The sequence below is a fragment of the Vombatus ursinus genome, unplaced genomic scaffold, assembly GCF_900497805.2.
Source record: "Vombatus ursinus unplaced genomic scaffold, bare-nosed wombat genome assembly UNPS02007284.1, whole genome shotgun sequence".
Lineage (NCBI taxonomy): Eukaryota > Metazoa > Chordata > Mammalia > Diprotodontia > Vombatidae > Vombatus > Vombatus ursinus.
The window spans coordinates 6216353-6243930 of NW_020947062.1; the positions used below are offsets into that span (position 1 = coordinate 6216353).

Below are 27578 nucleotides of genomic sequence, written 5' to 3' on the forward strand. Positions count from 1 at the left end.
CAACCACCAGATTTGGCAACTGATTAGACATGAGGATGAGGGAGAGTCAGAAGTCAAGGGTGACACCGTGATTGTAAATTTGGGTGCCTAGATGAATAGGAATGCCTCATCAGAAATAGGAATGTTCAGAAGAGGCTTGGGTTTTGGGGAAAAGATAAGTTCTATTTTGGATGTATTGAGTTTGGATGTATTGTCCAGGGGAAATCCAATAGTCTAATACAGGGCTTCTTAAACTTTTTCCACTTGTGACCCCTTTTCATGTTTCAGCAGTGTTCATTGGTGTTTTGTGGCATGATAGCATACACAGTGCAAAGTGCACATGCTATGTGTTCAGAACCAGGCTACAGTGAAGTTGTGTGATGCAACACAGTCAAGCACTGCCAGAAACACCTTGGATTCATTATATATTTGATTTTTAATTAATTTGTGATCATTGCGCATTCAGAAACCTTTTGTAACCCACAGCTTAAGAAGGACTAGAATAAATCAATGGTAATGTATGACTGAAGCTCAGATGTGACGCTCGGGCAAGATATGATATGACTATGGTCATCAGCGTGGACATAGTGATTAAACTCATGAGTCAGTAAAGTCATGAGATAGTGTGGAGAAGATTCCAACAAGTGAATGTATATTATATCCTAGAGAAAACTGAGAGCCTCCAAACATTCTCGAGCTTTTCTGTATTTAAGATGTAAAACCTGAAACCAGAGAGGTTAAGTAAATCTTCATCAATGATGGGCCTAGAACCTAGTTTTTTTTCTGTCTCTAAGACCAGTACTCTTTCCAATACACCATGCTTTCCCTCTGTCCACCCTGGGTATATTACCTCAGATAGAAAAATAAACCATACTGCATTTTGGTAGATTTAAGACTCCATTCAAAACATAGTGACAGTGTTGGTGGCACATTTTTCTGTACAGCTGTTTTAAGTTTTATCCTTCTGTTCCAGATCAACTGTCTATTAAACTACTACTCCATTGGCTGTATAAGCCCTAACTCTTTGAGTTTCATGTTGGACAGAATATTGACTCATTTTAGCCAGAATTAGAAATTCTGCTTAGAAATTCTGTAGTCCACAAGAGAGATGAATAGTGAAATATGGAGAAAAAGAAAGTTTAAGAGAGAAAGAGAGTCCATATCTAGTCCTTCATAAAATACTCCAGTATGAATTTGCAACAGGAATAAGAGTAGAGTTGTAATCCAAAAGCTTCGGGTCAAAAAGGTCAAGATTAACCCTGATGTTCATTTAACACTTGGCTGGACTCTGCATAGAATAGTTAAACAATAATTTCTGGAAGAGATTTCAGAGTTCATCTAATGAAGGAGGGAACTGAAGCCCTAAAAGGGGAAATTATTCATAATCACACAGATGATAAGAAGTAAAATGAGGATTGGATCCAAGTCATCTCACTCCAAATCAAGTGCTCTTTTTGGTACACTGTGCTGATGGACCAACACTATTTTGCTTGGATCCCTCCCTCTCAAAAGAGGCCATTAATTTTCTGATCCTAAAAGCAAAGGTAAATGGAAGAGGAATAACTTGTAGCATATACCTCTGTAGACTAGTACTTTTCAAAGTGGGGATCATTGGGAAGTTACAAAGTGATCACAGAGGTTTTCTGCTTCCAGTTTCCTATCTCCAGCCTTGAAACTTAGTTATTCCTTAACTGATATGGAGGTTGGGATCTGAGGTAGAAAGACAATATAGTTCATCTTGGTGTATGGAATTCTCAGAAGAGTTGTTACCTGGAAAGGTTAGTGAAAAGAAGCTATCTATGTATCTAGCAAAATGATTGATGTGGTTCAGGATAATAACTAGTTAGTTCCTGTAATATAATGAGTAGGATTCCAGTTATTGCTTGCTATTTTTTTTTTTAGGCAATTGGGATTAAGTGACTTGCCCAGGGTCACACAGTGACCCCAGTGTTTGGTCTGAAGCCGGGTTTGAACTCAGGTACTCCTGACTTCAGAGCCAGTGTTCTATGCACTGCACCACCTAGCTGCCCCTTGCTTGCTATTTTTTCTCAGCTAGTGTATTCTCACTTATTTAACAATAGCACTATATGGCTGGTTTATATTCAGTAATATAAATACAGGAACTTTAGTGGTGGTAGTGATGGTGATTCAAAACAATCATGTTTATGAAACACATGCTAGACTTCTAAAAATTGAGGACTCTATAGCAAAAGAGATACAAGCACCTTTGAGAGGTTCGAAAAAGAACAAAAAAAAAAAGGATTCAAGTATTGGACCACAATGGTGTGACTTTGAAGAAAGGAAAATAATTAAAATTACTGACATAATGTTAACTTTACAACTGTTAACATCTTTAAAAAACGTTTTAATAATAAGCCCTCCTTTTTCTGCCATCACTTATTTTATATAATTTGGCATTGAGTTAAAAGGTTTTTTGACACATTCTTTCACTTTTTTTTCATGAAGCCATTCTTCTAGCACATTTGGATATTAAGTGTACCTTTCATAATCAGCCCATTTTTCCAAGTCTAGCTTCAATTATAATCTATAGGTTTTCAGTTAAATCTGGAGAGTTCTCAAAACAGTGAAACATTATTATTCCCTCAATAGGGATAAGATTTCCAGGCCCATTAGAAGTTTAAAAAAATCCCACAAACACTTTTTCATTAGATAGTTTACAAAGTCTAAGAAAAATGCCTAGGCTCACCCAGACTTCTCACAATGGTTTTAGTATAGCCTCGAATGGAATAGTAAGTTTTGTCAGTAAAAATTACCCTTCCCCAAACTTAAGTACTCCAGACTTTGTATTGTCTTACCCTTAACAAAAATGTTTTCTTCCAAGAAATGGTTAGCAGCCGGGTTTGTTTTGTTGTTATTGTGGTTGTGGTTGTTTACTAGTCTTCTCAATGTTATACCAGCTTCCAGAAGTCTACACTGCATTGTAAAGGAATCAGTAACAGCCCCTGCAGCTTGCAGGTCTAACAGAAGCTCTTTTCTGAGGATTAATTAGGTTGTTTTGCAGTATTGTCAGTTCTTGGCATTGTTTTTTTTGTTTTCTGCTGCGCTTTCCTTTGTATTTCATCCAGACTATTCCTCTTTTGTTGTGGGCTTGAATGATTCTAGAAATGCTGACTTCCTCACACCAGTAATCACTGCAATATCTAGAGCAGTCATTGAAGGCTGTTCTTTAAGAGCTACAACTTTTGCATGTTTCCTTTCAGTAATCTCCATTCTTAAAAACCACGGAAGTAACAAAAAAGAGAGCAATACAACATTTATGTATAGCATAAAATCCAGTACTTACCTGACAAAGAAGAAAAGAGAACAAGTATTTATCAGGCCACCTACTGTATGCCAGGCATTTGCTAAGCAATTCACAAGTATTATCTTAATTGATCCTCACAACAACCCTAGGAGGTAGGTGCTATTATTAATCCTCATTTTACTCTTGAGGAAACTGAGGCAGACAGGTTAAATGACTTTCACAAGATCACACAACTTAGACACAGTGTCTAAGACTGGATTTGAATTCAGATCTTCCTGCCTCAAGGCCTCATACTCTGTCCTTTGTGCAATCTTACTTCCTAACTAACTGTGAGGAAAACCATTTTTATCTTGTTTTATCCAGTTTTATCTTGTCAGAGTCAAGTGTTGAGTTAGTAAAAGCACATGCATGACCATAGTTGTCAAAATTTTGCCTGTCCAAAGTAATCTGCACTGGTCACAGCACCAGGAGCAAGGACTGGACAACAGAACAAGGGAGGCTAAGCAGTTTCCCCCAGGGATCTGGCTTCCATTTCTTCATCTGTAAACTGAGAGTAGAACTGTGTGATCTAAGGTTCCTCTGAGCTCCAACATTCCATATGCTATGATTCTAAGCTTTTCCAGCTCAATTGCCTTTCAGGTATTTGAATTTCAGGGGTCTTGGAGTCACTTTATGTCTCTTTTAGTATGAAATGCAACCTGATACCATGAAGAAGACTCAGGACTTGAAGTCAGTAGGCCTATATTTGAACCCTGACCGTGACCTGCACTAGCCATGTGACTATGGACAAGTGCCTTAATTTCCCTGAACTTTTGTGCTTTCATCTGTAGCACAGGAGTAAGGATACTTGAGCTCTCTATCCGGCAAGGTTGTTGTGAGGAAAGTCCTTTGTAGATCTTTCAAGTGCTATCAAAACATGAGTTAATAACAATGTCTTCCTTAGTGACTAGTATGCATTTAGCCATAGTATAAGGGAGGTAACTCTAAAAGAGCATTATCCAGTTATCACATAAGCAGTGAATTCCATGTATAAATTACTTTCTAGAACTATGCTGAAAATTCTCTCATTTCAAACCATCAGGACACCATTCATTGAAGTATCATTGGAATTTGACTAACGATTATTTATATTCTGAAGATCTCAATATAATGGAATGAACTAGAAATAACTCAATCTGGAAGTCAGGATGCCTGGTTTCTAGTCCAGACGTTGCCAAAAACTAATTCTATTTTCTGAAGCCTCAGTTTCCTCATATCCCTAATAAGTTGGTTGTACTTTTTCTCTGATGTTCCTTCTAGATTTTTATAAATCAATGATCATGGGTCATAAAATTAGATTTAGAAATTAGAAAATTAGAAGAGACCTCAAAAGCTACCTAATCCAACCCCCTAATTTTTCAGATGAAAAAACTGAGGCTTAGAGAAGTTAAGGGATTTGCCCAAGGCCATACAGCTAATAAGTGTCAGAGGCCTATGATGGGTAAACTGAATCTCAGAGAAGTAAACTAACTGCCTAAGCTAGAATTTGAACCCAGATCTTCTGATTCCAAATTCATTGCTCATTTTACTCCACCACAAGTGTCCAGACGTAGCTAAAATTTGGGACTAAAATGAAAGGTCAAGATAATCAAGGTGGGTTTTTTAAGGTCTAATTCTTCTATCCCTCTTTACCAAGGATGACTAAGTGGATAATGTGCCAAAGTTCAGTTATTCCCCAGAAATAATTTATACTTTGAAAGAATCTGGTCATTATCCATAAGAGAAGAAATAATTGTCTCCAGGGGATTTTGTTTAAATCTGCTAAGGAAACTGTAATAGTGACCTTTATAAATTTATGGTTTTATACTTGAAATGTAATTGTAATGCACTTTTCTTTACAGATGGAAATTTCTTGGCAATAGGTTCACATGACAACTGCATTTATATATATGGTGTTTATGACAATGGGAGAAAATATAGTCGAATTGGCAAATGCTCAGTAAGTACCTTTCTTAGTTTGTGATAAATAAAAATGAATTATTTTCGTAGTCTATCTACTTTGAATTAAAAATATACAGTGGCAGTGAAACTAATAAGATTCACTTCTCTTTCTAGGGTCATTCCAGCTTTATTACTCACTTGGACTGGTCTGTTAATTCTCAGTACATTGTGTCTAACTCAGGGGACTATGAAATTCTTTATTGTGAGTAAAATAAATTCTTTTGGGGTAGAGATGATATATGCATTTCACTCCAGGTTATGTAACAAAGATAGAAACACATTACTTTGTTATGTGACATGGGGCAAGCAGATCATCTTACCTCTCATGACTTCAATTTCTTGATCTGCAAAATGATGTAGTTGTTCTACAACTCTACAAGTAGTTTCCAATTCTGACGTCTTATGATTCTTTCATGCCAGAAATGCCTTCCAGCAGTGACATTCTATGGTCTTTGATTCCAGAGGTTTAGCACTAATATTCCAAGGTTCTATGTTTTAGGGTCTCTTCTAACTCTTATATGATATGGGTTTGATAGATTTGTCATTAGTTAATTAAAGCATTACATTTGGGCAAGAAAGAAAACAAACTGTTCAAGTATGACATTAAATGTTCATTCTTTCTGCAGACGGCTCCCACTATGGCAGAGTGGGATAGTAGAGGGTCAGCCTTTGGCTCAGAAAGCCACGGGAGTCCTGTCTAACATGTACTTTCTGTGTGATCCTGAGCAAGTCATATAACGTCTGAGTGCCCCAGGCAGTTCTCTAAGATTATGAATTGCAAAGCAGTTGTTGATCTGCTTTGGTTGAGGGAATCTCCTTACTAGCAGTTAACATATACCAATGAAATCACAAAAGTATGAGGCCTTGTTTGATAAGTCTTCTGCAATATTCTCTCTAATCGATTTTAGTTGTGAGTGGACAATGATGTTAACATAAGCAACCTACTACAAAGATCAAACACTCATGAAATGTTGGTTAATGTTGAATGTTGTAATCAAATCAAATTTCAACAGAGTTAATGTGTCACACATTTAATGTTACGCATAATCTTTATTGTCTTATATGATAATTATGCACAAATGGTGAGTGGTTCCCATGAATGATTCTGATCACTACTTTTGTACAATTGAATCAATCATTTCTAGAATTAGCTAAGGGGAAAGAAGAGACAAACTAGATGGATGTAGAAGCTACTCCTAGGTCCCACTAAAGTTCCATAAACTAGAGGGACCCAAATTTCTCCCTGCTTCTAGGACTCATGGACTACCTACAAGAGGTACTGGCTATCGAGGATACCTGCCCCCAGATTTTGAAAGCTAGGAAAGAGCAAGATTCTCAAGTCACACTTAGATTTGAACCGAGTGCCTAGGAAATGAAAATTGGCAGCCTTGGCCACAGGCTCCAAGGAGAAAGCTAGTAGGAAGGGAGTATGAAGAGCAGAAATGAATTCTTCTTTCCAGTAAGGAAGGACATTAGTTGTACAGTGTGTGAAAAACTGAGGGCCACAACTTTCTTCTCTCCTCCTGCTTCTGTGGGCTGACTTCTAAAGCAGTGTGATATAGTAGAAAAAGTACCAGACCTAGAGTCAAGAAACTTTGGTTTAAATACCAATTCTAATACTTATCAATTCTGTTACCTCACCCAAGTCACCTTACCTCCTGAGCCTCAATTTCTTCATCTATAAAATGGGGAAAATAATACCTACACTGCTTTCCTCACAGAGTTTGTTATAGGGAAATCACTTTGCAAATTTTGATGTGCTATATAAATGTGACTCATTACAAGAAGAAATAAGTTGTGTTGTTTAAGAGAAAGTCTTTGTCCCTCAAATGTCTCCCCAGCACTGATTAAAATTCAGTCAATAAGAAATTCATGTGGGTAAGCAAGACTGAGAGAATTATGAGAAGTATCTCACAGTCATTATTATCTTAACGTGAATTGTTAATAGTCTACTTTTCTAACACCAAATTTAAATGTGCTGGGAATGTAGATGTTGAGAAGATCTCTAATAACAGTTTACATATATATAACATTCTCCACAATACCCCCCATCAGGTAAGCAAAGCAGATATTGTTTTCTTTTTTCTAGATAAGAAAACTGAGGCTCAGAATCATGTGGTTAGAGTAAATATTAGAAATAGGATTTAAAACCAGGTCTTCTGACTCCAAGCCCAGTATTATTTTCAGGCCATTACACTGCTTTAGGAGAACATGGACTTAGGTAGGGAGAGAGGAAAGCCTTGGGCAGTCAGAGGACAGTGAGAAAATTGTATACTCTAAGTGGTATGGGAATGAGGAGGCCAGAAGATAGGAGAGGGGCACAGAAAGAGAGGTGAGAACCAAACAAGAAATGATCTTACACTTAACTATGAGTATTTTAGGTTAGGTATTAGGAATAATTTTTAATTGGGAGTATAGGTACCACATAGGACTGATTACTCAAGGAGGTTGTGAAGCCCCTTTCTGAGTAGAACAGGTAGAAATTCACACCTGAGGTCATGAAGGCAAGAGATGAATCAAATCCATTTTAATGTTTCAGTTCATCTCTTCTATTTAAAGCTTAGACCATCAATTCATTTCTTTTGTTTTTTTAGGGGTCCCTTCTGCATGTAAGCAAGTTGTAAGTGTGGAAACAACCAGAGATATAGAATGGGTTACATACACCTGTACTTTAGGATTCCATGTCTTTGGTAAGTTTCTTGTAAACTTTAGTAAGCAAGAATGTTTGTCTGTTCATTTTCCAACAACTTTTTTTAATTAATGCAGACTGTTTCTCTGAGTCCTCACCTTTCTTCCCTCTACTCTCTCTTTCCTGATCTTCAAGTCAACCTGAACCACTTGCTTGCCTAAACTAACTTGCAGACCTTTCTACTCCAATTAACAATTAGGGTCAGAATTTACCACTTTGGGATCCTGGATAATTCCAGTGTACCAGGTTTATCTAGCTTCATGTCTCTCCCCTGGGATTTCTACAGCCTCTTTCCTTTGAAGAACCTGAAAAATGACTGAAATTTCATAGATCCAAATCAAGATGGACATACTAGGTGATCTTATATGATTCTCTCTATAGATTACTTAGCTACATTAGATTGAAATTCTTGAAATGGGATATTATTTCACTTCTTTATATTTCATATCTTCAAGTTCTATCAGTTCTGACCCCCAGCATGTCATATCCATGCTCATCTCTTAGTGGGGCTTGCTGTTAACCTATCAGGAGCAGCCATCACTTTACTTTTGTCCCAGGACCGTCCCCTCAAGAATTGAATTGGGAGGCCTCCTCACCCCTAAACCTACTGTCACACGTAGGGATTATGCCTTGTGTCACCAATCCATCTTTGAAAACAGGAGTACCTCAGCCCAGCAGTACCAATAAGTGCCCAGTTCAGTAGAGACCACCACAGATAACTAGGGTCTTACCCTAGTCCTTAATCCTTTCATCATTTCTTGACTCAGCAGTGTGATGGAATGGATTTGAAGACCTCCTCACTCAAGAGCCTGCTGTCGTTTGTGGACGCACTACCTATTCTGCACTGTTTTGCTAACCCATGTAAGAAAAAGCAGTGCCTCAGTCTTCCCTAATCATCACTTACCCAAATATCAGGCTACTGGCAGTCAGGATTCCCATCAGGATCAGGGCCTCAAACACCAAGCCAAATTGGGAGCCAAACACATGCTCAGATACTCAGTAGCTTCTGAGTACTGGTCATCCTGCATCATCTTGGGATGAAGCAAAGGAACTGGAACCAAATATAAAGTTTAATTAGGCTCCTGGGCATCTAATCAGATATTTCCCAACTCAGATACCTAACCAAATTATTCTTCTAATTCAACCTCTTCTTCCTTGATTATTGGAAAGAGAACAACAAACTGACCCTTAGCCTCTCTCATTATAGTACACTGAAGGATGGCCCCAGTAAACTGGTTCTTCCTCCAACCTCCTCCCCCCAATCCTTGTGATTCTAAGTACAAAAAAACCTTTCTCATGCTGCCAGTTTCTTGTCTCTCAACTCATCCATCTCACCCCTCCCGAGTCCTTGTTCTTTGCTACCATTGCCTTCCTTTGAACTCTCCAAAACCCTGGTTCTGTTGCTAACAAATTACGTCTCATTCTAGACCTCTTCTTCTCACAGGCTTCTGTCTTTTCACATCCATAGAAGATGACCCCCTATATATTTCTGGCTATTCTTTAATGTAGTAAATCTTTCTTTCTTAGTCCCCAATACAGTGGGCCAGATGATAAAAAAGTGTACTCCTTGATCTTATTGCTTTTTTCTAAGTTATCCCTTTTGCCCCATCACTCAGCAAACTATTTTTTGAGGTTCACTCTATTTGTACCATCCTATTCAGATCCTTGTGGTAACTTATTATTCTCTAAGTCACTCTTTTTCATAGTCTTCCTCTCCACCCCAACCCTTTCCCTTGTATTCAGGAACTTCAGTGTACATGTTGATGGCCCCTTTCACATCTAGCCACGTGGTGGGTTATCAAACCCATATTACCACTGTTCCTTGAAAGGGTGTGCTTCCATTCATAGTCCTTGTAATGCCATAGCTTCCTCCTCTGACTACCATGTATGTGTTGTCTCTCCCATTAGAATGTAAGCCCCTTAAGGGCAGGGGTTGTCTTACTTCTCTAACTGTAATCTTAGCAGCAAGCATAGTCCCTAGCACGTAGTAGGGACTTAGTAAATACTTTTTTATTCATTTATTCATTCATCTCATCAGCTATATGGGTTTAATTATCATCTCTATGCAGATGACTCCCAAATATAATGTATGAATGTTATTTGTAGATTTTGTATACATATATACATATACATATCTATATCTATCTATATATATATATATATGCATGTATGTATACACAATAGAGATGGGGTGAGGGGGGAGTGGCGAGCAAGAGAGAGAGTTCACGTCCTAATCTTTGTAGCCTGAAATCACCACCGGCTTTATAGACCAGGACATTGCAAATACACATCTAAAATCTAATTCTTCATCTCCCACCCATTCTAAACAAACCTGCATCTCTAAACTTATCTAGATCGGTGAGAGTGCCAACATTCCTCCAGTTTCCCAGATTTGCAACCTCCCTCATCCCCAATATGCAGGTTGCCAGGTCTTTTTTTATTTTACTGTCACAATATAGCTCACATCTTTACCCTTTTTAATCTGTTCCTACTGGTAAGCAACCTAATTCTAGCTGTCTCACCTGGACTATTATAAAAGCCTCCTGTTTGGTATTTTTTCATCCTTTCACTCTCCAGTCTACCCTCCACAGAGATGCCAAGTTAATCTTCTTAAAGCACAAATCTGACCATATCACTCCACTGCTCAAAAATTTTAAGTAGCTTCCTATTTCCTTTTTAATAAATTTCAAATTCCTCAGCCTAGTATTTAAAGCTCTCCTCAAACTGGATCTAACTTACCTTTCTAAACTTATTCCATATGATCTCTCTTCACATTCACTATCTTCTATCCAAATTAGCTTGTTTGCTATCCCTCTCTCTTTCCCTTCTTGCTCATTTCTGCTTCTTAGAAAGGCTTGAGCTTGAGTGCCATCTCCTCAAAAATCCAGAGAGCAGTGCTCTTCTTTCCTCAAAGTATCTTTATTTGCTTACCTATGCACAAGTTGTAGAATGTGTTAATGGAATGACTGTTTCCTTTTTTGTGTCTTTTTATCCTCAGGGCCTTGTACATGGTAGGAACTTAATAAATGCATATTTTACTGAACTGAATAGAAATCTTTGCAAATTGGAGATGAAAGTTCTTGTCTGTCCTATAAGAATGCTGTGAGGGTCCAATGTACATTGTAAAAAGCACAATATGAATATGTTGTTTCAATTATTCAGATTTAGTTCTTTCTGATGTGATATGCTTGCAAGTATAGTAAAAATTATATAAATATATTACAGTGATGTAGAGAGGGAAAATATTAATCATTTATGTATCACTTTGTAATTATTAAATGCTTTCACTTTTCATTTGCTCATTTGATCTGCCCAGGAATCCTGGGAGATAAGCATATCAGGGATTATTATTATCCTCAATTTATATAATTAATCAACAAGGATTTATTAAGTGGCAGACATTGTGCTAGTAACTAGGGATACAAATACAAAGATAGTGCCTTCCCTTAAGGAGTTTACAGTCTACATATGAAGAACCTGGGACCCATAGAGAGGAAGTGACTTGCCCATGGTCACACAGAGCTACTGAGTAACAAAAACTGGAACTTAACCTAGATATTACGGTTTTCTAAGTCCAGTGCTCTTCCCACTGTAGCTCACAACCATGAGAACGAGGTTTAGTCTCCCCTGCTCCCATTCTGCTACTTAACTGGCTGTATGACCTCAGATCCATCATTTTCCTTCTTGAATATCAGTTTCTTTATCTGTAAAATAAGTAGGTTGAACTATATCATCTCTAAGGTCACTTCCAGATTCTATGATCTAAAATCTGCCTTCCAAACCAAAATGAATAAAAAAGTCTTGAGTCACTTAGAAAGATTTACCTATAGCTATTAAGTCATAAAGTAAGGGTGGGGAACCTAAAGCCTAAAGGTTGCTTGGAATTAAATCCTTAGGGGAAAAGAAAGAGCATCAAATGTGAAACTTTTTTCCACCCTGTGTGGCAAATGTGAACCCAAAGTTGTCACAGGAAAGAGGTTATGATATGTCCCCTGACTCCTATGGTTCCAAGTAGCTTTTATTTCTTGTTTGATGTTAAGAACCCTATCCCTCCATGATTTGTTGAAAATAGGCTAATATGGAAAGATGAAAATAGGAGTAGAGGGTGGGGTGGCATTTGCCTTCTGAAGCCCTAGATCCAAGGCAGAATGACTGTATTTTTGGTGGTATTAAAGAAATGTTAGTTTTAATGACACAAAAGAGTAAGTATATAAAATATGTCAAAACTCTGCTCTATTTCAGGAGTGTGGCCAGAAGGTTCAGATGGAACAGATATCAATGCTGTTTGTAGGTCCCACAAGAAAAAACTTTTATCAACTGGTGATGACTTTGGCAAAGTACATCTCTTCTCTTATCCCTGTTCACAGTTCAGGGTAAGGTGTTGCTTTAATAACCACATTAATCTCATCTTTAGAAGTATTCTTCAGGAGAAATTCAATAATTATCCAGCAAATAGGGAAGGATTGATAGCTTAGGACTTTTTGGGGTTTGTCCCTTATTTGGGTTTTTGACCCTCCCTTACTGTAGAATCTCTCTGCATGTTTTAGAGTCTTGTCTAGGCAACGATCTGCCAGAATTTGGCAATGATTCTGCCTAAATTCAAGGATGACCCAGAGTAGAAAATCTCCAGTTTGCTAAAACAATCCATACATCCTGCCCCTACAAAAACCACAAAGCATTAGAATGAACAAGAAAGATTGTGCTTAATGTTGTCATCACTGTCATTATTATTCATAAAAACAATCACTGTGTATGTTACAAAATGTAAACTGAGTTGGGATTGTTTCCATTTTTATGTCTTTATATGCCTAATACCTTATACATAGGAACACTTAAGAAATATCCTTTACATGGAATTGGAATTGGAATTTTTGCAAATTGAAGAGAGATGAAAGCCCTAGTCTTAAATAGCAGTTTAAGGTTTATGACCCTGTGAGATAGAGAGTACAAATGTTATTATCTCCGTTTTACAAATAAGGAAATGGAGAAAAGATTGAGAAGGGAACAGGCATTGATTAAGTGCCTACAACGTGCCAGGCACTGGGTTAAGCACTTTGAAATATTATCTCATTTAATAGGTTTTAGACTAGATGACTTCTAAGGTCTCTTCCAGCTCTGAGTTTATACTTTATAATAATTGATTGATGGAATATCATAGTATAGTGGAAAGAGGACTGGATTTGGAGTCAGAGGACTTGAGTTTGAATTCTGCCTCTTCTGCTTATCTTCTAGAGAAGCTTTTACCAATGCCCCTGAATTTAGAGCTCCAGCTTATCCGGTGTATGTCTTTTTGTAAATAGTTGTTTTCATGTTTTTCTCCCCCAGTAGACTGAGCTCTTTAACAGCTGAGACTGACATTTGCCTTTCTTTATTTCCCTAGCATTTAGCAGAGTCCCTGTCACATAAGAGGTGCTTAATAAATATTTATTGACTGACAGACTACTTTGTGACCTTGGGCAAATCACTTTATCTCTGTGAACCTCAATTTCCTCCATAAAATGTAAAAAAAAGGGGGGGCAGCTAGGTGGCACAGTCGATAGAGCACCAGCCCTGGAGTCAGGAGGACCTGAGTTTAAATTCAGCCTCAGACACTTGACGCTTACTAGCTATATGACTCTGAACAAGTCACTTAACCCCAATTGCCTCAAAAAATAATGTAGTATGATGGCCTCTGAGGTGCCTTCCTGCTCCAAATTTGTGATCTCATCATTATGTTATAAACAGTATAGTTGTTCTGAGAACAAATATGACTGTTTTCTAGTGCTCTGTAGACAAAGCAGGGCGCACTTCCTAATAAATGTTTGAATTAAACTGACACATTCCCGATTATAAATGTTTTACAAATAATATTTCACTTTCCTATTGCTTTGTAGGCTCCCAGCCATGTATATGGTGGACACAGTAGTCATGTAACTAATGTAGATTTTCTGTATGAAGACAGCCATCTCATCTCCACAGGAGGAAAAGATACAAGTATTATGCAGTGGCGAGTCATTTAGCATGGACTTTAGCACTAATACACATTGGTAACCATGTAAAGACGTCCTGTGTAGGCTGCATATTGAAGATCCCTATGTGCAGTTGAGCTTGGTCACTGTGATTTTTTTGTTTTGTTTTGTTTTTTAAAAATCTTAAAAACCTCAGGAAAATTTTGCCCTCTGCCAGTTACCTTAGCTTAGTGAGTCGATATGTGTCACTTTGGGGAAAACAATTTCTATTTCTTCTTTTTGTTGTATGATATATAAAACAATACAAAGTTAATATAAAAATGACTCCACAGTTTACAATACAGTGATAACAGCAAAAGTAACTGGTAAATACTTAGTAACTTTTCTATATTCTACAAAAATGGTCACAGAATGCCTTTTAAAATAGTATATCTATATAAATGTGTATATGTTCTTTACTAATTCACCATCTACACTACATAGATCTGCCTGTTTCAAATATTTATGGTAATATTGAGGTATTGAATTGTGGCTGTTGTTGATTAACTTGTTTGTAAAGAATAAGCCAACTTAGAAGTTACGAAGTGACTGACTAGTACAGTTGAATGCAGGCATACCACACAGAATAGAATTAAGTGGTTCCTCCAAAACAGGACACTAGGCAAAACATTACACAGGGAATGGGTTGCATAGAAATAATCCACAATGGGGCAGAGGTGCCATGTTGCAATAGTTTTGTGACATTATGGTGGGGTTTTGTTATAATGTACTAATGGTGAAACATTGTGAAACATTGACCTTGGGGTGACATTATTTGTGCTATACCTGTATTTACTTTCATTTGGTTGCATTCTTTAAGGTATGGCATTAAAGTCTCCTGGGTTGGGAGGAGAGGAAGAGATGATGGGATCGTTTCCCTTTTTTGTTAAGCAAATTCTATTCCAAATTAATTTAAATATATCAGCAGGGTATGCAAGTATATAACTGATTCCTATAAATTGTACTGCCGAACCAAACTAAAGCCAACCTTTTAACATGCATATAAATCATATGTTCTGTGTAACCGACCACCGCCCATTAATGGTTGAGACATGTAACTACCATAATCTGTGTATTAATTGGCGTGAAATGGCATTGTACTTGCATAGGTCTTTAGCAATTCATGATAAATGGCTAAGGCTAGGCTCTACTTTTTTATGCTTATATTGTATATTTGTATTTTAAGACCAAGTAGATCAAGTGAAAAGGATCTCTTTTTAAGTGTATCATAAAGCTATAGAGGAAAATGGAAATCTTGAAAGGCTACATGAAATATTAATGTGCAACTTCTGGTCCCTGTCTTTTCTGCATGGGTGGATATTTATAGTATGAAAAAAGATTGTGGTTTGCAATGACGTAATAATGGAGTTGGCATAAATTGTCAAGAAGGCCTTATCAATTTTGATTGTGTGACACAGATTGAAATTTATTGTTTACATTGGGGAATGTATCTAAGATTTTAAAATAGAAAAGTAATTAGCAGACTCTTAAAAAATAATATTAAAATTTTTGCTTGTTCCAGACAAGTAAATGTGTTGAATTCTTTGATCTCTCCAGCACTGGTTTTTTAGAGCAATTGATGAAACACAAGAAAATAAATACATTTGGAAGCATTTTTTATTATTACATCTCTGGCCTGCTATATTGAAAGTACAGGTCATCAATAAACATCATGCATCAAAATGGAATTAGTTTGTTCGTATCTTTACTATCTGTCTATTTATGCAAATAAATTATCTATGATCCAGGAAACTAAAAGTGACTTTCTCATCCTCTAGATGGCTTAAAGGAAAATAAACTTATTCAAGCCTTCCTAGTAATTACTGAAATCCTTTAGTTCTTAAAATGGTAGTGCATAAATTACAGTTGATTAAATTCTGAAGTCATCCATCACCTTCATAATGTCAGTTTTCATACATAGATTGTTGGAAATCTTCTATTCACATGGATCATGTGCTGTGCTTCGGGTATTATGAACACTTATTGGATTTCATGAGGTTGGAGATTGGTTTCAATTCTCAGGCCTTCATATATGCAGGAAAGTTATACAAAGTAAAACTACAAAGAAGTGAGAACATAGATTTAGAACTGAAAGAGAAACCCCCCTTTCTATAACTAAGGAAACTAAGGTCTAGAGAGTTCCTGTAACTTAGCCACAATTACACAGCTAGTTTGAAGCAATATTTGAACCCAGATCTTTCTGAACTCTGGGTCCAATACTCTATCCATTGTCATACTACAGTGCTAGGTTATGGAAGACCTTGAACTTTACATTATGGAGCTTGAATATGTTCATTAGGCAAAAGGGAAAGACTGAAGAGTAAGGGAATGGCAAGACTAAGTGTGCATAGATTAGTCTGGTGTCAGAAAGAAGCATGAAGTAAAGAGGAGAGAAAATAGATATGGGAAGACTCATGGATAGGCTATTGCAATGGTCCAAACAAAAGGTAAAGAAGGACTGAACTGAGGTGGTGGTGGTGATGGTGAGAATAGAGAGGAGGGACAGAAACAATAAATATTTCATAGGAAGATTCTGGGAAGTTGGAGCAGTAAGAGATTGGAAGGAACTTATTTTGACAAAATCCCACTCATAAAGTTATATAAATTCCCAAGAGAAGCAAAGCTACAAGAAATTTTCCAAAAAAAATTTTTGAGGAAAAAGAAACATTTTAAGAAATAATGGGGGGGAAAGGGGAAAGAAGCAAAGGAAGAAACACCAGGGGGGAAAAGATACTGAAATTATACTACTAGTAGCATGAAAATTAAAGCTAAAATTTTTTTTCAAGCCACGTAGTAAAGTCATCAAATCAAGAAACGAATGAAATTAGCAAAAAGATCACTAGATGAAATGAAGAGGGAATGGAATGGGATTAAAGAATCTCGCAAAAGATGATGATGAAACTCAACAGATTAGAAATGCCCTTAGAGAATACCAACAAAATAATACGTTCAATTAAAAGCAAACTCATTTTACTAGGAAACAGTGATGGAAATGAAGAAGAATCAGAAAAACAAGCCCAAAAATTAGCTCAACTAGAAACAGATTTAAAAAGCATGCAGAGGGGCAGCTAGGTGGCACAGTGGATAGAGCAACAGCCCTGGATTCAGGGCTGAGTTCAAATCCAGCCTCAGACACATAACATTTACTAGCTGTGTGACCCTGGGCAAGTCACTTAACCCCATTGCCTACCCCCCCCAAAAAAAACTATGCAGAACTAAAAATGAGAAAGGGATGAGATGATGGAGCCATCAATTTATTATTTATTTTACTGTTTATACAAAATAAAATTTTCTACAAGGTTTTTAAAAAATGAAATAATGCTGGAGAATTTAATTGCTAGAACTCTAACTCCCAACTCATTGCATGCCTTAGATTCAAAGGTTGCAAGAAGACCAGCATGTCTCAGGGTCCAACAATAGAGATTCCTCCGTGGCTGTGATTTACCCTTAACTCCTCCTAATGCCATAAGAATCAGCAGATGATGATTTTCTGGACCAGGGAAAGGAAAGAATAAATGCAAGATGTGGGCAGATAAGGCCTGTGCCCATGTCAACAGGCTAAAGGGAGAAGTACTGGAAATGAAGCTAAGGTTAATCCCCTCTCCCACATCCCCCAGGTTACTAGGAGTAGGGACCCATCCAAATCAATCCTTATGTCCCTAATTGGGAGAAGCTAGAGTCCTAGTTGCTCGGTGTTGGGGGTCTGTGCAGCAATGTAAAGGGGAGAAACCATCTAGTGAGAAAAGAACCCAGAGGCAAGAAGTAACTGAGAATTCAGGAGAAAGGCTAAAAGTTCAAAAAGGAGCCTGAATAAAAACCATGTTCATAAGCAGATAAACAATAGGGAAAAAAAGAGAAAGAAAAAAGAGGAGGAGAGGGAAGAGGAAAAAAGGAGTCATACTTCAGGAAGAAGCCAGGTCACATTGAACAAGTATTGTAACTTAAAACCCAGAGGTCATGGAACAAGAAACTCTAGAATGCTTCAAAAGAGTAATGAATTTTTTAAAAAATAGGAATGAATTTAAGTGAAAAATCAGGGCTTGATGCAGAATTTTAAAACAGTAGAATAGGGAGGAAATATATGATGAAATGTATTTCAAAAAAGTTCTGAGAGGATAATGGATTTTAAACACAAAAATATTAAAGTAGATGTGAAATTTTTCAGAAGACAAACAAAAGAAAACAAGAATTCCATACAAGCCAAAGTGACTCACTATGAAGACAGAAAGTACAGAGATAACTTAAGAATCATCGGTCTCCCAGAAAAGCAGGACAAATAAAAAATCCTGACTGGTATACTGCAAGCAAAAGCAAGACTGTCCAGAACTTCTGAATACAAACAAAGCAGTGATTAACTGATTACACATATCACTGCCAGGAAAAAAAAATACACACACACTTCAAATTTCAAGGCATATAATTATCAAAATTCACAATTTCAATTAAAAAATTTTTGCAAGAATCTTGAATAACCTCAATTATGAAGACAAGACAATAGAAGGAGAGGAAGAAGATTTCAATTAACACAGGATTCTGCATTAATGTGAAATTTCAAGAAAGAATACAATAGCATATTCCCAAAAGCAAAAGAGCTCAGGCTGTGACCCCAAAAGAATATATCCTTGCAAACTTGAACCTAATCAATGAAAAAAGATGGAGTTTCAACAAAAGAGAAGTATGTGAGCCATTCCTAGGGGGAAAAAGAGATGAGATATTTGACTTGCAAACACTCCAAAAAAAAAAAAATACAAGCAATGTAAATACATTCAATTGGTCAGGCCAACCAGCATTTATTGAGCATCTAACCAAGCATTATGCTAAGCACAGGATACAAAGAAAAGTAAAAAGCAATCCATGTTCTCAAGGATCTCACAGGCTAAGGAGGAGATGACATGCAAACAAATAGATATAGATATAAATATAGATATATTCACACACATATACATATATATGTACATACATACAGAATAAACTGAAATTAATCACAGAGCAAAGGCTTCTTCCAGAAGATAGGATGTTAGCTAAGACTTGAAGGAGGCTAGAAAGTGGAAATGAGAGGGAGAGTTCTAAGCATGGGGAACAGTCATTGAAAATGCCCAGATTGGGGAGATGGAGTGTCTTGTGTGAAGAACAGCAAAGGGGCCAGTGTCACTGGATTGAAGAGAATGTAAATGGAAATTATCAAGGGTCAAACAGCTAATACATATCTGAGGTAATATTTAAGGCGAACTTACATAATTAGGCAAAGGGAAAAAGTTGAATTAATAATATGGGCTAAAGTTCCTGAGCCCCTATAATTAAATCAATAGCTTGTATTGGAGGGAATAAGAAAGTAGGAAATTATACAAATTAGGAGAGGAAATGAGGGATAAATGACAGGAGAACAATGGGTGCACCCCTACCAAGTCTTTAGGCTAACAATGAGGGGATAATTCCTTTTGGTCTCCAAAAAAAAAATGGAAGTGCATCTGTAGGAGAATAGAATAAAAGAAAGGGAGTTGAAGGATTAGAAAAGGGGAAGTGGGAGTCACTCCAGAAGGGGAAAGGAAAGAATACCTGTAAGGAACTTTCTCTTTGGAAAGACATATGTCTGCAATAAGAGACTGAACTTCTAATAAGTTTTGCACGAGTGTAATTTGCACATTAGAAAAACATCTTTTCTGAGAAAGAGTTATACCACCCTAGACCAAATCCCACCTCAGGAGAAGAGATATATTACTCCCCAAGAGTACCTAGCACCCATAATGGTAAGATGTGTGTGGTGGGGGAGAGAATGACTTAGAATCAGATAGGTTAATATGACCTTAGGAATGACATATTCTTCCTTTTACGCTACATAAGGGCAGGAGTTAAAACTGGATTTCATAACTTGAGATACTATACAACACTGCTTCCATCCAACATTACTTCCTTCATGAACTGATATTTCTAAGAGTAATGCACAGAGGAAAACAGGGAGAATAGGCATATGATTTATAAATACAATAACAGAAGAGAACTCAAAACTGGTAATCCAGAAGCTTTATCTCCATGAGGGATGAAGAATATAGCCCATAAAACAGAAAATAACATTCAGAATTGACAAACAGAAGATAAATGATGAAAAGGGCAAAGCAAAGGAAAATGTATTGGGAAAAGAAAAAAATGTAACAAAGTAAGAGACTGGAGGAAAGGCAGGGATGGAGGGTTTCAAATCATTCAACTAGGCAGAGAAAGAAGAGAGTAAAAAAATAGAAAACAGGGGAAAATGAATGTAAACAAAAATAAAGAATCCAGAAGAAAACTTCCTCCAATAGTTTCACATATTTGTGACCTCATTGATGTGGCTACTTCCTCCAATAAGCACAAATCACAACCCTCATTCTTGCATTTCTTGTCCACGTTCTCGTATAGAACCTCCATGAGGGCTTCAATCAATTTGCTTAAGTGCTCCTTCTAAATGTCTTGACAAAATGTGAATAATACTGAAACACTCAGTCTGTTCACAGGGTATCCTCTCACTCTTGATACAAGACTGATCCAGCTCTTTTTCTAGTCCACATACATGGGTTACTTTTCATATGCAACTTCTCTTTAGTTATATGTTTTAGCCTAATAATTACCACCATGAGCTTCTCCATTGCCCTTGCAGCAACCATGAACTTTCAATTATTTGTAAGTTCTGGTGGTCTATGACTCAAAGCCACATAGCATCAATGAAAAAATATTGATGTTTAAAAGATAAGCCTTTGTTCCAGGGAGAAGCCTGGAGTACTTAAAATGACTACACAAGTTCTCAAAGTTGATCCATTCTATTTAGTTATGTCTTCAGTTCACTGTCCATTTGCAATGTCTCTTCAAGACTGTGTTTTTGAAGAGGACCATGACATCAGGAAGATGTTGCCATGACTCATAAGTGAATTGGATTTAAGCGAGGGAGCTCTTCAAGGAATGTTTACTGATGAACCAATTCTATGGATTGTCCACTCAGCTGGGTATTATAATCTTGATAACAGTCATTCTTCATCCACTTGCTTTTTTTCCTATTTGGGTAATTCAGCAAAACTATTTTGAGTAATTATTCCTCTTATTTAAGAAGCTCTTCAGTGTTCCAGTGCTTGGTGCAATGAGCAGGATACCATCTATAAATAGGCATATCTGTATGACCTCCCCATCTATGGGGAATCCTTCCCATTGGACTATGTGTTGAGCATCTTCCATGATGGTGGCAAATATCTTTAGTGGATGTATCCCATTTTTATGTATTCCTTGCATAACATTAATGGTCTAATGATCATCTAATAAAGTTATTTCTTTTGTTACAACTCCCAGGGAATCTCAATGTCTTTTTAAGTCAACAAAAAATAAGCAGTGGGATTTTGTATTTTTTACTCTTTTCAGTCAAACGTGATTGTTAAAGATGTGGACTATGATAGAACAGAATTTGAAAAAGCCGACCCATTCCCTTCTGAAACTTTCATCTAGGGTGCCCCATATATGTGTGTGTATGTATATGTATATATGTGTGTGTGTGTATGTGTGTGTGTGTGTGTGTATTTAAAGGTACCACATACCCAAAAATATTTATAGCAAAACTTTTTTGTAGAAACAAAGTAGATACCAACTGATTGAGGAATGGCTAAACATGTTATGTGAATCTAATGAAATCGCAAGATGCCATAAGAAATAATTAATATGATGAGTACAGAAAAAAACCAAGAGACTTACACGAACTGATGGAAAATGAAATAAGAACAATTAGAAGAACAATATACATAATGACTGCCACAGTGTATATGGAAAGAGCGGATGATTCAACGTAATACTAGTGGAGTGTGCTTCTCAGAGTGTTTGGTGGCAGAGCAGCCTCAGGTCCTAGCATTTTTGAAAAGAGGTCACCATGAAGACCTTTATGAAGACCCTGGCAGGCAAAACTATCTTTTTAGAGGTAGACACTAGTAATATCATTGTGAATGTGAAGGGCAAATCCAGAGAGGAAATGGCATTCCTCCTAATAAGCAAAGACTCATATTTGCAGATAGGCAGATGGAAGATGATTACTCTCTATCTGACTCCAACATCCAGAAGGAATCTACTTTCATCTGGTGCTGACTTAAGGGTGATTGTTAATTGTTGAACTTATTATGAAAGCAATGATTGTATTGTTTTGTACACATAGCCCTTTCATGTCTTAATATTTAGCTTTGAAATTGCCAGGTTCTGAATCTGACAACTGAATCTGAACTAAAGCTAACAAAGGATTTTGTTGCACATTGAAAAAAAAAATAGGACAATAGCAAGACAAGTGAAACAGTCCTGTGAAAGTATAATGACAAATCTTGGATCTCAAAAAAGATCTATGAAAAGATATCTCTGCTTTCTTTTGCAGACATAGGGAAATATATATGTACAATATCAGCCATTTTCAATATATTGGTTAGTTTTGCTGAGTTTAGATAGCTGAAGAAATATTCAGTGCTCATGACTAGGCCATGCCGATATAATAAAAATGACAATACTACCAAAATTAATACACATTTTTAATTCTGTACCAATCAAATTACCACAGGAATACTTTATAAAACTTGATAAAATGATAACATTCATTTGGAAAAACAAAAAATCTATAATATCAAGGGAAATGATGAGAAGTAGGGGTGAAGCAGTAATAGCACTTCCAGACCTCAAACTATTACCTAGGGGAAAAAATCCTTATTTGATTAAGAAAAACTTCTGGGAAGACTAGAAAGGAGTATGGGAGAAATTAGGCTTAGATGAACGCTTAATACCATATTCCACAAAACATTCTAAATGGAAACGTGACAAATATTAAAGATCATGCTACAAATCACCCTATGATTTCATCTCACATTCTGCAAATTGGCAAAATTGACAACAACAACAAAAAAAGGCAAGAGTCAATGTTGGAGGAGTTGTGGAATGATAGGCACACAATGCATTTTTGGTGGAGTCATGAAATGTTACAACCATTTTGAAAAGCAATTTGGAATTATGCAAATAGAATGACTAAAATGTCCATACCCTTTGAACCAAACTCCATGACATCCTCAAGGAAGCCATCAATAAGAAAAAAGTCCTTATATACACCAAGTTAACTTATGTGCCTCTAGGTCTTCTTACTTAATGAAGACCTACTCCAATTCCCTTTGCACTTTACTAAGAGTGATAAGCAATAGTCCACAATCCCTAGACTTCACTTTTTTTCATAGCCAGCTCCATGGTCATTTCCCATTCATGAAACATCTTAATCTCAGGAAATTATAGGGGATACATGAACAATAAATCAATCAACACCCATTTAATAGATAAGCTTTCCCCTTATCTTGCCCAGAACCAGGCCTCCAAGTCACTTTACAGACATTTACAACCATGCTGCCTGCACCTCCTTGACCATGCCATCTCTCTTGATATACAGTCTTGCATCTCCATGGACAACTAGATGTCTCATAACCATCTAAAACTCAACATGTCCAACACCCAGCTGGATCCCTGTTCCTCCCCAAGTCCTAACCTCTTCTTAACTTTCCTGTTACCCTCAAGAGCACCACCATCCCCCAGTCATACAAGCTCTCAACCTCAATGTCATCACACTCAATCCCTCTTTGACATATCTCTCATGTAGGCTCTTTGCCTCCTCTGACACTGCCACCATCCTGGTGCAAGCTCTTGTCACCTCACACCTGGACTACTACAATAACTTTCTGTATGTTCTCTCTGCCTCAGATCTCTCCCCAGTGCAGTCCATCCTCCACTCGGCTGTCAAAATGATCTTCCTAAAGCACACCCCCATTCATTAAACTCAATGGCTCTCTATTGCCTCCAGGATTAAATACAAAGTCCCCTATTTGACATTTAAAGTCCTCAAAACCTTGCTGCCTCCTTTCCAATCTTCTTAAATTTTTCTCTCCTCCATTTACTCCCTGATCCAGTGACTCTGGCTTCCCTGCTGTTCCTCTAAATCCCAAGTCTCCTTTTCACTGACTGTCCTTCATACCTGGAATGCTCTTCCTCTTCATCTCCACCAAGCTTCCCTGGCTTCCCTAAAGATTCAGTTGAAATCCCACTTTCTGCAAGCAAAACATTTTCCAGTCATCCACTGCTATTGCTGTCCCTCTGAGATAACTCCCATTCACATTGCATATTCTCTCCCCAGTCAAAATGTGAGCTCCTTGAGGGCAGGGACCATATTTTTGCCTTTCTTCGGTTGGTTTGGTTTTTTTAGTGAGAAGAAAAAAAAAGAAATGTTTATACCATTAATAAAAAAATAATAAATTTTAAAACATTGTTTATCTCATATTTACCAGATACTTTTAATATTTATATTTTGTTCTTTAGATTATACATATTAGTACAGTAGTGCATGTATATGTTACAAACAAATATACATATATTGAGGTGCATTCTCAAAAACTTTTTACTGATAAGGTGAGTGATCAAAAAAGTTTGGAGATCAGCGGAGCAGATAGATGGTCTATAAGGTCTCTTCTATCCTTGACATTGTGTCCCTTCCAGCTTCCAGCTTTCTTCCCGTCCTCACATTTTGATTCCAAACTGTTGATGTTCTTGAATACATTTATTGCACTCATTACCTGGGCTCTGTACATCTGGGGAGCAGAGTAGATTGAGCTCCTCGGCCCCTACTTACCTATCTGGCCTTTAAAGCATCCTTTAGCCTAACTCCGGTAGAACCATGCGTCCTGGGACTCTGTGTGTGCCCCACTTTCTTCCCTGGCCTTCTCCATGACCTTTAGCTCTCTGTTCTGGGGGCTCCTCCCCTTCAACCCTCCTCCCTCTCCCCAGGTTCCGACTCGCGGAGTGGTTTCTGTATGCTCTTCTGCCCTAGGGAGTCTCCCCCCATCCCCCCGTGAAGCCAGGGGAGCGTGCTGCTCAGAGCCCCGCGAGGCGGGGGGGAGGGGAGTGGGGAGGGGACACCCACGCGCGCGTTCACAGGAAAATGGCAGGAACTGGGCCAGGACTGTCAGCTGCTGGAACCCGTGGCCGCAGCTAGCAGCCCGGGGTCCCTCCCCCAGCCCCAAATCAGCCAAAGGACCCCCGCCCCCACGCCACCCGCGCCCGCGATGAGCCATCAGCGTCCTCGCAAATCCAGCCAAAAGCTGAGTCGCCGCCACCACTACGCTTGGGGCCGGCTCCCTGACTAAAGCCCCCCATCAGAACAGGTTTTCATCCCTCCTCCCCCCAGCCCCCCGCAGCTGCAGCTGCCAGCGGGGACGCCCCCACCAGCACCTCCAGGCGACACGCAGCTGGCTCTCCGGGAAAAATGAGGTGAGCTCGTTCAGCCAGGTGAGGGCTCATCCTGGGTGGGGGAGGAATGCCTGGGACCTGGGCGCTGGGTGGGCGCAGGGGAGGGAGGCTCGCTGCTGCAGCCCCAGCCCCAGGCTCGCCGCGCGCTGGGGAGTCTGAGCCGACCCAGATCCCGGCGGCGCCGGGCCGGGATGGGTCCGGGAGGAATCTGACACATGTGGCTGTGTTTGGCAGGGGCCCGGTCTGGGCGAGGCTGCGAGGAGGAGCTATGGCTCGTGGCCCCACCCCCCGCCCCGCCCGCAGCGTACGTCTGGCCAGAATTGGCTGACTTCCAGCAGGGAGCTGGCCTGGCCTGGTCCAGCTCTGCCCAACGCAGCGGGTATCCCAGAGTGGGGTGAGGCAGGCCAACTGCCCCTTCTCCCTGCCCCTCCCGCTTTTATTGCTGGTGCTGGTGCTGGTGCTGGTGCTGGCGGTGTGGGAAGATGTTCTGGGATGCTCTCACTATTGGCACAGGGTGGGGGCTGGGGGGTGGGTCTCTCACACCTGGAGGTGGGAATATTTCTGGCGGTTCGGACTGCCGCGACCTAGACGCACATGACAGCTGATGTCATCGCCTTCTGCTGTTTGACAATGAAGGAAGGGCAGATGACTATCCAGGGGCCCTCTCTGAAGCTGTCTCTTTTCTTGCTCTTACGTCCTTCTCTTCCCCTTCCCTCCCCGTCTGCTCTGCCCTGTTTGATTGTCTTTCCCCCCATATTTCTCTGCCCGCATCACTGTGGTTGTGTTTCGGCTGCTTTATCTCGTCTGCAGCAATACGTCTCCTTCAGTGGTTTTCTTTGGTCTCTCTGTATCAGTATCTATTCCTCCGTGTGCAGGTCTCCACGCATGCCTTTCTGTCTCTCTCTCCTTCTATGGGTACTTACTAGTCCCTGCCCCTGTTCCTGTCTCTGATTCTCTGTCTCTATTTCTCTGTCTCTGTGCCTGTCTAGTTTCTCTTTTTCTCATTGTGTATATGTTTGCGTTTGTGTGTGTTGGTCTCTGCATATTTTCTCAGTTTCTCTATGCGAATGTGTATTTCTCTGAATGTATTTCTATCTGTCTGTGTACCTGTGTTTCTTTCTCTGTAGCTGTATCTATGTGCCTCTCTATGTGAGTCTGACTCTATCTCTGTGATGCCTTCCTCTCTCTCTCACTCTGCCTTTTATAAGCATGGGGGTTGAATTGGAAGGGACTCTATCAGATAACATACAGTACAATTCATAACTGAAAAATAATTCCCTGGATTATAGCAGACAATACCAGACAAGAGATCAACCAGCCTTTGCTTGAAGGCCTCTAGCTAGGAGGGACTCATTCCACTTTTGTATGCTTCTAATTGTTGGGAAATGTTTCCTTATATGAAAACTAAATTAGCATCTTTGTAACTTCTAGCCATTGCTACCTCTCCATCACACCCCTCTCTTCCACCCAATTAAAAATGGAAGGGGGGGATGTTGCAACAGATAAGCATCTTCAAGTAAAACAAATTCAGACAGTGGACATGTCCCCAAAAACTATGTATCTCTTTGTTCTTTGAGGCCATCACCCCTCTCTCAGAAAGTAGATAACATGCTCCATTGTGATTTGGAGATACGCTTTGTCACAACATTGATCATTGTTTTAAGGCTTTCAAAGCTGTCTTTTGGGTGGTGTTCTGGTTCCTTTCACTTCACCTGCATCAATTCATACAACCTAGGATTTTGATATATTTCTACACCAAACTGTACATGTATATACTCCTTTGTCTGGTTCAGATAGTAGTGAAATTCATGTGTGCACCTCAATTATGAAAAATAGACAGCTCTACCCCCTTATTTCTCCTTTCTAAACTATCGTGTTCCTTTAATTCTTTCTCCTTGCCCTCTCCACACTCTAATAACAGAACTGATTAATACCTTGTTCTCTGTCCTCTGTTTTCCTTATTTAATATCTTCCAAACCCTTTGAAAACATTAAGGTTCTAAAGGAACACTTGTTTCTTCTCTCCCATTAGGAAATTAGTACTGTATCATCCTACAGACTCAAGCATTTATTCCAACAAGTTTACTTTTCCAGATTTCTCTGCATTCTCATATGTGTATTTCAAAGTTCCTACTCAGCTTCAGTCTTTTCATGAGAACTGCTTGAAAATCCTCTATTTCATGAAAGGTCTCCCTCCCCACCACCCACCACTCAGACCCCATAAAATTCTATTCATTTTTGTAGGGTTAAGTTATTCTTGATTGTAAGACTACATCATTTCCCTTTTGGAAAATTGTATTCCAATATTTTCTCTCATTTCTAGTAGAAATTGCCAGGTCTTGTGTGATTCTGCTTGTAGTTCTTTGATAGGTGAACTCCTTCTGGATCCCTGCATTATTTTTTGGTTGTTGATGTTG

The 27578-nt window shown here is 38.6% G+C and overlaps 1 protein-coding gene across 4 annotated transcripts in view; it reads left to right on the top strand.

The window, feature by feature from the left end:
• The window catches only part of EML1 (EMAP like 1), a 304970-nt gene extending 289382 nt beyond the window's left edge, over nucleotides 1-15588 (top strand). For all 4 annotated transcript variants that reach the window (XM_027849214.1, XM_027849216.1, XM_027849213.1 and 1 more), the window contains 5 exons: nucleotides 5125-5222; nucleotides 5339-5426; nucleotides 7819-7914; nucleotides 12156-12286; nucleotides 13787-15588. In XM_027849214.1, the coding sequence (XP_027705015.1) occupies nucleotides 5125-5222; nucleotides 5339-5426; nucleotides 7819-7914; nucleotides 12156-12286; nucleotides 13787-13912 (539 nt within the window). In that variant the 3' untranslated portion in view covers nucleotides 13913-15588. The remainder of the gene's footprint in view (nucleotides 1-5124; nucleotides 5223-5338; nucleotides 5427-7818; nucleotides 7915-12155; nucleotides 12287-13786) is intronic.
• Nucleotides 15589-27578: the final 11990 nt, after the last annotated feature.